The sequence below is a fragment of the Myotis davidii genome, unplaced genomic scaffold, assembly GCF_000327345.1.
Source record: "Myotis davidii unplaced genomic scaffold, ASM32734v1 scaffold520, whole genome shotgun sequence".
NCBI lineage: Eukaryota > Metazoa > Chordata > Mammalia > Chiroptera > Vespertilionidae > Myotis > Myotis davidii.
Genome location: NW_006292908.1, coordinates 543480 through 556248, shown reverse-complemented (window position 1 = coordinate 556248; position 12769 = coordinate 543480). Strand labels below are relative to the sequence as shown.

Below are 12769 nucleotides of genomic sequence, written 5' to 3'. Positions count from 1 at the left end.
GGGGTGGGGGGGGCGGTGAAGTGGGTGAAAGGGGTCAAAGGTCCAAGCTCCAGTTCTGAGATGAATCAGTTCCGGGATGTAGCGGACCGCATGGGGACTAGAGTTAACAGTACTCTATTGAGTATCTGAAAGCTCCTAAGAGAGTAGGTCCTCATCACAGGAAAATAAAGAATTTTCTATCTATCCACGGTGATGTTAACTAGACTTATTTTGGTAATTATTTCACAATATATACTTATATCTGTTAAACACCTAAAAGTAAGGTGATGTTATGTGTCAGTTATATCTTAATAAAAAGTAATTTCTCTAAATATTAGTTGCATTAAAAATAAATGTGTTTGTAAATATTAATGAGTATTTTGGGGCTGTAATCCAAACAGATATATTATAGGTATAGGCAGCTTGTCATCTTAAAATTAAATACTAGACTTGTCTTTACGAATATACATGTGTCCTGGTCTATATACTAAATAATGCATTTAGAGTTACATTTTATTAATTTAGAAAATTTTACTAGCTTAGCAACATCTAACCTCCCATCGACAGCTCTTCATGGATTTAATTAAGTTCACTTTGCTGTAAAAATAATTTTTGAACACCAGGTTTTGAGTATTATAAAGTAACAGTTCTAAATACCAAATGTCAATTCCCACACGTGTTTTCCATAACAAACACATTCAGGTGTGTGTGTTTCACTAGAATGTAGAAGTGTTTTGTTTCCCAGAATACGATTTAAGCAGCAGCATCATTCATTGGGGAAGCAGCGGTCTGTTTCACAGGGCACACCGAAGACGAAGGCTTGGTTTCATGCGGCGCCCTGTCCTGGTTTTATTTTTAGGATGCTCTGCTCTCCTTTGTTTTCAGTCTTCCGTACAAAGAGTTCTTTGGTGGTGTAAGTGGACTGACCGTGGCGCAGTTCAGGAAGATCAACGGCTTTCCTAACGCCTTCTGGGGGTGGGGAGGAGAAGACGATGACCTTTGGAACAGGTATGTGGCTGTACGAACAGTTTAGTAGCTGAGTTCCTCTCACTTTTCTTCGTATAGGTGACTTGTACTTTGCATTCCCAAGAAAAGATGCTTTGGGATGGAGAAATTTTGAGATTCCTAAATCCTGCTTTGTGTCCGTCCCCACCCTCCAACCCCCGTGGAGGAGGGCCTTCTGAAATTATGGACAACACCCCATTCGAGCGTTCTTTTGCATTTTAAATGGAACTCAGATCATCAGTGTGTGTGTCAGATGTTCTCTCTATGTTTCATTTGCATGTGTGGTATTGCAGGGTTCACTATGCCGGGTATAATGTAACGAGGCCCGAGGGAGACTTGGGAAAATATAAATCCATTCCTCACCATCATCGGGGTGAAGTCCAGTTTTTAGGACGGTAAGTTTAATATCATCTTCAGAGACCACGTTCCAGAATTATTCAATGTGTGAAAGCTTTAAAATACACGTTGCACCCAAAAAACCTCCCCAAGGGCATTTTCTGTCGATGTCATTTTTTATATAGAAGTAAAGCACTTTTGTGCTTGTTTTGAAGAGAGAGACATATATCCACACACACACACACGTATATTTATGTTCTATTAAAGAGCCCAGTTAACTAGTTATACTAAAAAAGGATTTTCTTAGCCAAAAACACAACGCATTTTTCCCCTTAAGGGTGTCTAGGTCATAAGGGTGCAGTCATTTTTTCAGGTGGCATTTTAAGCCTCGTACTAATGCTCACTGAGAACGATGGTGTAGAGAGGTGTTTCATTACATTTGAGAACCAGCAATTGTATAGACCAGTGGTCAGCAAACTCATTAGTCCACAGAGCCAAATATCAACAGTACGACGATTGAAATTTCTTTTGAGAGCCAAATTTTTCAAACTTAAACTATATAGGTAGGTACATTGTTAGTAACTTAATTAGGGTCCTCCTTAAGGCTTAGGAAGAGCCACACTCAAGGGGCCAAAGAGCTGCCTGTGGCTCGCGAGCCGCAGTTTGCCGACCACGGGTCTAGAGCATTAAGTGCTTTCATTCATAAGGATGACCTTGAGCATGTTTCCCATCGGTTTTCATTATTTTGGACATGTTTCTGTTACTTTTCCTTTTTTCTCTCCAACACCCTAGGTACAAGCTGCTGAGGTATTCGAAGGAGCGCCAGTACATCGACGGGCTGAACAACTTAATCTATGTGCCCACCGTCCTGGTGGACAGGCTGTATACAAACATCTCCGTGAACCTCACGCCAGAGCTGGCTCCAATCGAAGACTATTGAGGAAGTCACTGTCATGGCAACCTAGACCGCGACGCTGATCATAAACTCAGGGTGCGCTCTTGAAGGAGGTCAGTGGATGGACGTGTCCCGGGCCCGTTACGCAGCGGAGCCGGCAGTCTCAGTGACCACCGTGTGGGGTTGCCCACAGCAGCCTCCTTCCTCCCATCCCGAGACCCGCCCCCCCCAACCCCCCAGCGAGCGCTCCAGAGACCAGGTGCCATCCCTAACACTGGGGGTTAAGAGCGCCCTGCAAAAAAAGACATTTTTATATGGAAATCTATAATTTAACTCAAGAGAATGCTTTATTTCTGCGGAGACCTATTTTGTACATAGGGGATGTACACTGATGTGTTGAAATTGTTGAACAATAAGGCGTGTTGCAGTTTTGCATGTAATGGCTTTTGCCTTTATCGGGCTTTTATAAACATTTTTTTATTTGCATGGAACAAACGGTGTACGTTTATGAGACTGAACAAAGGCTAATCCTGGTGTGACATGAAGGCACTGTCAATAATTGACAGCCAGTGACTACAGTAAGCTGTTCCACTAGTTTTGAGCTTTAGACCTTCAGCCTCTGGGTGGGGAGAAGTCAGCTTTCCTAGGGCCTTGAGGGTAGAAGAAACAGCCTAGGCCGCTTTTCTTCCTGCCAGGATTGCCTGTTTTTTCCTTGCTTGCAGTCTCATCAGATTTTGCTAAATCACAACCGTAATGTTTATGCATATTGCATGACTAATGCCAAGAAAAAAATCTTAAAAGTTATGGTGTGACATGAGATCCAGGACCTCCTCATGTTAAATGCTTTCCATGTACCTCTGGTGTTAAGTGTCAGGGATTTTGTGCCTCAAAAATTGTTCCCAATGTTGTGTGTGTTTGTACACTTTTTTGTTTGTTTGTTTTGGTTCATAGTGAATAGCACTTTTATTATTTCCAGTTCAGAGGAGCCAAAAATGTTTTTAGTTTAAAAAAATTAAAACAATTTTTTAAAAGAATGTGTTATATGGAAAACCCAATAGTACCTATAATATACAAATGAATTATACTACTAGATAAGAAATGAAATGTTATATTTTTATGAAGATAAATGCTTAGTAGGTAGAAAATAAATTTTAAGTTCAATTCTCAGACTCATAGGATTCAAGTTTGGAAGGGATTCTTTTTAATCTTGCCCAATTTCATTCAAACTATATATTTTTTTTCACTTTTAAGAAATTACATCTCTGGTGTTGATTATTAAAATTTCCTCACTGAAAGCATAATTTAATAGAATTATATTCTAACACATCATCAGCTATCTAAATATGTTGATGTTATAAGGCATGTATCAGAAAACAGGTCTTATTACCTGACATTAAGTATATTACTTTATCTTAAGTTTGGATGAAGTTTTTATGGCAAAACCAAACAGTATTTTTACTTTGAAAATTATCAATTATTGTTAACCAAAGATTCGTTAAATATCTTAAGGTATTTTCACAAATTTAAAACAAAAAAATTGTTTATCTATACAGTGAATCTTAAACAACGATGATGAACAATAGGAATCTGTATTTGAGAGATGTGTGGATAACAGTTGACTCATAGATTGTTCACCTAAAATAGAAATATGGTATTTATCTCAGGTTGTAAGTTTAACTTTTGAAAGTTCGCGTTTTCTATGGCAATATTGGTAACACAAATGATCACCAACCAAATCATAAAATAAGTGAATTTCTTGTACTTTTAGAAAACAGATAGCTCTCTGTTATGATACAAAACAGTTTTCTCACATTTTTTTCTTAGAAATATTTCCAAAATATTTGTCTCTAATTTTTTTTTTGCTTGTACTGAAAATAGTGAATAATCAAACTGCTGAAAGTAAATGTGTTCTTAATTTGTCTATCTGTTCATTTGCTGTCTCATATAGTCAATGTAGTTGTTTAATTCAATGAAATGGAAGAAAGTAAATTAGGAAGTTACCATTTGTTGATCACTAACAAGATAGTTGGGGCATAGGAACATAATTAATCCATAAAATAATTAAAAATATTTTAGTTGGGGTAATTAGGACTGTTTCAGAGTCTTATTAGGAAATCATATATTTTTTTAATGTGGAGCTGCCCAAATTTTGGAATCGTTTTATTTTGATATACATTTTATAATTTCAGGAGAACTCAGTTCTACTAGTATCTGCCTTATTTTTTTGGATTAAGTCTAATAGTAATTTTTGTTTTAGCTGTGGGCCATGAATATTTTGCTTTTTTCAGTTTTGAATATGGCGTGTCATTCTGTGAAAAACATCTTACTAGTTTGCTTTTTGTCTTTTGTTTGTTTTTACTGTGCTTTTTCACTGCAGACTTAAAAATTGATTTTTGCCTGTAAATCATTTATATGTTTCAATAAAAGTGACAGAGTTTTGCCCAATTAATCTTTATTATCGGAAAATAAATCTATTCCACAAGACTAACAAATATATTGTAAATCTTTTTGTTTGGTGGATGTATTAGTGAACATGTGTTCTTACCTACTCTGTCAGGGGGGATGCTGGAAAAAGCACTTCATTTCTAAACAAATCAAGTCAGGCAAGTGTAAGCCTTTCTAAAATGAAGACACCCTCTGATAACTTAATCATTGTATTTCTTAATCTCAAAATCAAGAAGCATACATATGTGGACATAAGAGTTATTTTAAGCCCCTCTGGCACAACTGGGAAAGTGATATAGTGCCTTCAACTAGAGAAAGTAACAGTGATTAATGGGCCTATTTTCTTAAGGTATATTTGTATTGATTTCAGAGAGAGGAAGGAAGAGGGAGAGAAACATCAATGATGTGAGAGGATCATTGATCAGCTGCCTCCTGCACGCCCCCTACTGGGGATCCAGCCTGCAACCTGGCATGTGCTCTGACCGATAATTGAACTGTGACCTCCTGGTTCATAGGTCGGTGCTTAACCAAACCACTGAGAAACACTGGCTGGGATAATGGGTCTATTTGTAGAAAAAGGAAGAGTGTTCACATTTGTTGTAACATTATATCAAAGTCAGAGTGAAGATAGTCATTTAAATTTTGCCAAAAATTAAGGTTAAACGAATATTTTTTAAAATATTAAATTTTTGTTAGTATTTTGTGAAAAGGTGTTCAGTAAGAAAACCTTACTTACAATATTATGTAAATACAAAATTACGTATTAGAAACTAGCTTATACTTCTTTTCCAGCCACGAGATTAATATCCACTTTAAAACAAATTGAAAAATCAATATAATATTCTCCCTCTTTTTGCAGGCTACATATGAGAGAAAGCAGTTTGTGTTGTTTTATTTGGTGTTTGCTTGTCTTCCTTATATTTCTCTATGTATCTTTTTTTCACATTAGCACTCAAGATCTATTGCCTTGTATTTGCAAGTTTGCCAGTTGAGAGAACTAAAATGGCCATAGTGGTGTTTATCAGAAAGAGAAAGTGTACTTAAGATTCACTTATTTATTAAGATCCGAAAGGCTTTTACATAAAAATGCACTGAATTAAATGCTAGTCATTTCTTGTATTCTTTTTTTTTTTTTTTGCTGCTCATGGAAATGTTTGTACTTTTTTATCATTGTCTTTTATGAAATATAATATTCTGAAGACTTTGTGTGATGGTGTAATTATTTTCTCTTGGGAACTTTTTTGGGGTTATCTGGGTTTTTCATTGTTGTTGTGTTTTCCACATGAAAAAGGTCCCATGAAAAGAAAAGTAAGGAACTGTGCTGTATGCTGCCTATCGATGTCCTATGGTGGGTGTGACATCGCACTATAACACTGTATGATGTTACCTTGGGGAGGGGAGCTGGGGAAAGGTACTCTGAATTATTTCTTACAACAGCACGTGAGTTTACATTACTTCAAGTGGAAACATTTAATTTAAAAAGAAGCAAAGAGCCCAGCCAGCAGTGTGGCTCAGTGGTTGAGCATTGACCTATGAACCAGAAGGTTCATGGTTTGATTCCTGGTCAGGGCACATGCCCGGGGTTGCAGGCTCCATCCCCAATGCGGGGTGTGCAGGAGGCAGCTGATTAATAATTCTCTCTCATCATTGATGTTTCTATCTCTCTCCCTTCCTCGCCGAAATCAATAAAATATATATTTTTAAAAAAAGGCAGAGTCCTGTATGAAAGATGACCAGCTCCACTCACAATGAGAGACATACAGCTTAAAATGACATCGGAGTACCCATTCTGGCTTATCCGATTAGCAAAAACCCCAGAATTTCACTGTGCCTCTCGGTGCGGTTGCACAGCTCAAGTGCTCATACAAAGGGAGGAATTGAGCAGTAGTCAACAAGATGACCCAGCAGGTATGCTCTGTCCCAGAAACCCTTCCTGAGGCTTCTACCCTAGAGACACGTCTCTGCAGACCTGAAGCAACATGGGCACACGTTTGTTCATGGAGGCTTTGTTTGCAGGAGCAACAAATGGAAGCTCCTGAGTGTGTCCAGGGGAGCGGGTTGAATAGGCTCTGTTCACCCCCACACTCTGGGGAGCCCTCGACGGCCATGTCGGAAGGAGGCATGGATTCCATGCTCCCGTTAGCTTCCAGGCTAATGCTGTCCTGTGGGAAAATAAGGTTCACACACTATATAACGTGCTGCTTCTTGTGAATGAAAGAAGTGGAAATAAAAACGTGTATTTGCTGCTTTTTTACAAAAGAGTGACTAGCAGGCCAAACCAGAAACGAATGCAAATGGTGGCCTTGCTGGGGGAGGTGTGTGGGGGTGTGTGAGTGGGGGGTGGGGGGTGGGCAGGTAGTAGTTAGCAACTGGAGCCGTGTCAGTGTTTCAAATTAAATTTTAAATGAACCCTAACGTCGATTTTAAACAAAATTTTACATTGTTTGGAGAAAAGGGAACCAATGTTTAGTGCGTTTGTCCTTCATTCCCGAATGATGAGCTTCAGCAAGGAGAAAGGAAATAATTCCTGTGTGGTCACTTTCTTGCTGAATCATGTAAATGTCCCTAATTCTGTGTTTGCAGTTTTTACTGTGCTTTTCTTTTTTCTTTCTTTTTTTACATAGTTTACTTTGTATTGTTGACTTGGGAAGGTAATGACCACCCTCTGGTGGCAGCCCTGCCCGTGGCCCTTCCTGCACACCCTGGCCTCCCTGGCGACAGGGGTCGGCCAGAGAGAGCACAGAGTGGGCCCACGAAGCTGGCCAGATTCTCAGAACGTGGAGGGACCGGGGACTGAGGGGGTTACCTTCTGGGGTTGGGGGCGGGAAGGAGCTAAACCCAGGCTCCCTCCCTTACGGTTCAGTGAGCAGAGAATCTGCAAAGAATGAGAGGACTCACCTGGAGAATCAAGCAGCCCAGAGATGGAGAGAGAGGCCGTGACTTCAGTTCCTGCCGGCTCTCCAGGCCCAGCTCCGGGGAGCCCAGCGTGTCCCTGCCCTTCATGTCCCGTGAGGTATGTACACACCCTTAACGGAACCCATGGTCATTCCAGTTAGCTGGACTGAGCACGCAATCTTAAACCAAAAGGGCCCTCGCTGAGACACTACATTTCCCTTTTAGAAAGAATTTTGGCCTCATTAAAATCAATTTTGATTTATGTCGGTCAAAGTTACAAACTATAATCAATCGTGTTCAAACATCAAAGTCGCCTGAGTGGGGTGAGGTGACTTTGAGGGCAAGAACCATTTCTGTTTCACCTTCAGCTGGCACTTCTTTTTTTAATATTTTAAAATTGGTTATTTATTTATTTTTAATTAAAAAAATATTTGTTGTTGAAAGTAATACACCTTTTTTCCCCATCTATCTCTTCTAGCCTGCCCCTACCCCCGCCCCAGGCCTTCACAATCCTACTGTCTGTGCCCATGGGTTATGCATGTATGCGGACAAGTTCTTTGGTTGATCTCCTCCCACGCTCCCCCACCTTCCCTCTGAGGTTCGAAAGTCTGTTCCACGCTTCTCTGTCTCTGGATCTATTTTGCTCATCAGTTTATTTTGTTCATTAGATTCCACATATGAGTGAGATCATGTGATACGTATCTTTCCGTGATTGGCTTATTTCACTTAACATAATACTCTTCAGGTCCTGCCAGCAGTGCACGAGGGTTCCTTTTTCTCCGCATCCTCTCCAGCACTTGTCCTTTGTTGATTTATTGATGATAGCCATTCTGACAGGTGTGAAACGGTATCTCATCGTCGTTTTGATTTGCAGCTCTCGGATGATTAGTGACTTTGTGCATGTTTTCATGTCTCTTGGCCTTTTGTATGTCCACTTTGGAGAAGTGGTTATTTAGGTCCTTTGCCCATTTTTTAATTGGATTGTTTGCCTTTCTTTTGTTAAATTGTATGAGTTCCCTGTATATTTTGGAAATTAACCCCTTATCGGGCATTCTGAATGGGAGTTCAAGTCTTTGTTAAATGAAGCTTTTTCTGTTGTAACCCTTAGAGCAGCGGTTCTCAATCTGTGGGTCGCGACCCCTTTGGCGTTTGAACGACCCTTTCACAGGGGTCGCCTACGACCATCCTGCATATCAGGTATTTGCATGACAATTCATAACAGTAGCAACATTACAGTTATGAAGTAGCAATGAAAATAATTTTATGGTTGGATCACAACATGAGGACCAGTATTTAAAAGGCTAGAAGGTTGAGAACCACTGCCTTAGAGTATGGCTTCTGTTTTTTATGTTTTTTGTTTGTTTTAATTGCTTTTCTCTGAGACAATAGAGTGCACACTCATGCCCTCACCCCCCTGGTGTCTGTGCCCATTGGTTAGGCCTATATGCATGCACACAAGTCCTTTGGTTGATCTCAGGCCATTTTAATAGACTCTATTTTTAAACGTCTTCAGTGACTCAGGTCTTGAAGTCAGGGCCAGGGCCCAGAGGCTGGCTCTGAACATGGGGACGTTATTCCTGGAGCTGGCAGGCTCTCTGTGCTTCCCAACCCCGGGCCTGGTTCCTGTCTGCTGGGGGTCCTGGTGCCAGGTCTCAGCGTCTGTGTGAGAAAACATCTCCCCGTGAACCCAAGGGCTGGCCAGGGCTCAGAGGAGAACTCCTCGCCTGCTCAGAGCCCCCGTCATCATCCGCTGAGAAAGCGTTGATTGAGCTCTGCTGGGTGCTAGACACCGTCTCCCAGATCCTCGGAGGTTTATTCCAACAGGCTTCCCAAGAGCACATGCCGAGGGGAGTAGAGTGCCATCAGTCCGCGTGAGTCCTCGTCATCCCAGCCTCGGAGGCTCTCCCCCAGCCACCCTAAATCTCCACATCGAGTTTAGGCCCAGCTCACAACCTCTGGCCTCTGGGGAGTGATATCCGTGGAGCGACAGCAAGTGGGGGGCTGCTAAGCAGGGGAGCTCCCCAACTCAAGTGGTTATTTGAGCAGCCTGCCTGTCGCCCTCTCTCCTCGCTGCTGACAGTGGCTCCGGAACAGACCTCCGGCGTCTGCATTGGTTGTCAGGGATGGATGCCCATCTATCTGCCTTGGCTTTACATGAACTGGGCAGTTCTAACCCACAGAATGGACAGCCGGGGAAAGGGAATTGGTTCTGAGCTTACTTCCATGCTGAAAGGCAGTACGAAGTAACGGTGCTGAGGGAGGGGGTGTTCTCTGAACTGTGAGGTAAAAGGAAGGAATAGGCTGCAGAACTGAGAGGTGGGCCCGGCTGCTGTGCTCAGTGGCTGAACGTCCACCTGTGAACCAGGAGGTCATGGTTCGATTCCAGGTCAGGGCACAAGTCCGGGTGGCAGGCTTGATCCCTAGTTGGGGGCAAGGGGGGTGGGGGTGGTGTGTGCAGGAGGCGTCTCTCTCATCATTGATGTTCCTATCTCTCTTTCCCTCTTCCTTCCTCCCTGAAATCAACAAAAATACATTAAAAACAAAAACTGAGGGTTTGGGTGAGAAATAAAAATTCCTAGGAAGGACTACCTCTGTGGACAGAATACAACTTAAGGAATAAATGCTCCAGACTTCATTATTTAACAGGTGCATCCAAATAGCAGGAGGAATTTTAGTATTAGTGAGGCTTGTGTCCTGCCCATCTGTGTATACACAATGCCAATTTTCAAGGCACCAGGTTGAAAACTGGTTTGATTTTATGTCATTTACATCTCAGCAGAGCTGGGGGGAAGTGTTAATGTCTGAAAAGACCATCACAGCAACCCCTAGACTTGCCTTTGACCGTGGGTACCATGGCCTCCCCAAGCTGAAAAGCACGAATCCTCACAGCTCTTCTCTGATTTACCCCTCCGTTACAGGGTGACGTTTCTAGCCACACTCTTCCCTGAGGTCCTGGGAAATGGATAAAACAGGATGAAATCCCTCTGGCTGTGTGGAAGGAAGTGATACTTCTGTTTCTGATTAGTGGGAAAGGCCTTGGATGGGATTAATTAACATATTGATCTTCCGGCCAAAGAGAGCAGGGCTGACTGGAGGCCACCAAGGCCGCTAGTGTTACTGGCAGGATCTCCTTACTGGCATCCAGCACTATTTTGAGGCTTCAGTGAGCAGTTCCTCACTGTCCAGATCAACCAGGAGCCCAGTGACAGGCTCCTGTGACCATCTGTTTACCCTCTGCCTCTCGGGGCTTTCCAACGCTTTTGGAGTGGCTTTTGGCAAATACTTCACTTTCTGTATCTCAGCTTTCTTATCCCCCAAAGCCTCCCAAACATAGCATTCACTGATTCTACAGCCTGAACCTAAAGTAGCCATCCCAAATTCCACCCCTCCACACCCAGGATTTTCCAACTTTCAGCTTCTTACAACCTAGTTCCTACCCTCTGTTTTGCAATGATCACACCAACCTCCACCAAGGTATCTTGACTGATGTAGTTTTCAACAACTTAACTAGTCCTCCATTGGTCACATCTACTTTTCAAGTACAACTTGTGATATCTGTAAGATTAGAATCCTATATAATAAAGAGCTAATATGCTAATTAGGCTGAACAGCAGAACGACTGTCTGGACAACCGTCCGGAAGGTTGCCAGGGCTGTGAGGACTGGCTGAGGCTGCGAGGAGCTGCAAGTGGCTTTGAGGGCTGAGCCCCTTGCACGAACTTTGTGCATCAGGCCTCTAGTATTAAATAAAGAAACCCCCTGTAGAATATGGCTAAGATGTAGACATGTTGTTTCCAAAAGACGTTCAATTGACCAATAAACATAAGACAATATCTTCAGCATTGCTAAGTAAAAAAAAGGAATACAAGTAAATATTAAATGTAAACTTGACATTCAGAATGGCGAAGATACAAACCCAGGAGTAAATGTTGAAGACTCCCATAGGAGGTTTATTAGTTTCCCAGGGCTGCAAGTACCACACGTTAGGTGGCTTAAAGTAACAGCAATTCATTGTCATGCTGTTCTTGAAATTAGAAGTTCAAAATCAAGGTGTCAGCAGAGCCACACTCCTTCTGAAACTTGCAGGGGGGCATCCTGTCCATCTTGATGCTCTTGGCTTGTTGCTGCATCCTCTGCCTCTGTGATCATGTGGCCTTCTCCCTGTGTTTGTGTGTCTGCCCTTTCCCTGTTTGAGGACTCAGTCCTATGGGAGTAGAGCCCACTCACACGACCTCGTGTTCACTAACTACATCCGCTAAGACACTTTCCAAATAATGTCACAATCACAGGTATGAGGTGTTGGGATTTCAAAATATCTTTTGAGGGGACACAACTCAACCCATAACAGTGGCCACGAAAGGGCATAAGCCAGGATACGAACACATAACAACAAAGGACAGAAGAGAAAAGGAGCGTTTCAGTGGCAGCAGCCTGGACAGAGAACCAGCAGGAAGCAGAAATCACATTTCATTTAGTGCCAAGATGCTACTGCACAGCTTGCAGAGGGCGGATGAGAGGCAGGAAGGAGGGGAAGGCCGGGCATTAAACTGGAATGCAAACTGAGTTGATTTCAATGGACAACAATTAAGTTTGCTGATAGCAACAGGAAGTGGAGGTTGGGAAGTTAAAGTCAATTCTGACACACGTATAAATGAAAGTTTCATGTTTTCAAACTGCTTGGGTAATAAAAATCCAGAGTGATGTAATAGCAGCCACATGGAAAAGTAGCATTTTATAAACAGACAGGTCAGAGACCAATATAATCACGGTAGGTATTAGAGTAAATCTTATGACATTGCCGTTACTTGATCATTTAATTTACAAAAATGGCCACTGGATAGGCACTCACTCAATGTACATGGAAGAAGGAAGGGCTGCTGACCTCGCTCAGCAGAACCAGAGGCACTGACTTTGCTCCCTTATATTTGAAAGCTCGGTTCATGTTAAAGAGTCTGAACCCACATCCCACTCTTGTGAAATGTCTTTCTCTCTCTCCACAGCTGGCGGGAGCACGCCAAGACTTTAGAAGTGAACTTGGAGGGAAAGGGAAAATTGTTCTTTTATGTATGTTTAGGCCTCAGCCTGGGCCTGCTGCATCCTGGCTGGAGAGGAGGCACAAGACGTGATGGGGGATGACCACTGACAAGGTTCCCGTCCAGGGATCCATGTTGTAGCTCTAACAGGGGCAGGAAAAGCCCTCCCGTCCCCCACCCCG

At 42.3% G+C, this 12769-nt stretch overlaps 1 protein-coding gene across 1 annotated transcript in view; it reads left to right on the top strand.

Annotated features, from left to right (window-relative positions):
- B4GALT6 (UDP-Gal:betaGlcNAc beta 1,4- galactosyltransferase, polypeptide 6) overlaps positions 1–5055 on the top strand; it is a 50057-nt gene extending 45002 nt beyond the window's left edge. Inside the window, exons 6-8 of the mRNA XM_006766371.2 lie at positions 865–987; positions 1278–1379; positions 2113–5055. Coding sequence (XP_006766434.1) covers positions 865–987; positions 1278–1379; positions 2113–2260 — 373 coding nt within the window. The 3' untranslated portion in view covers positions 2261–5055. The remainder of the gene's footprint in view (positions 1–864; positions 988–1277; positions 1380–2112) is intronic.
- Positions 5056–12769: the final 7714 nt, after the last annotated feature.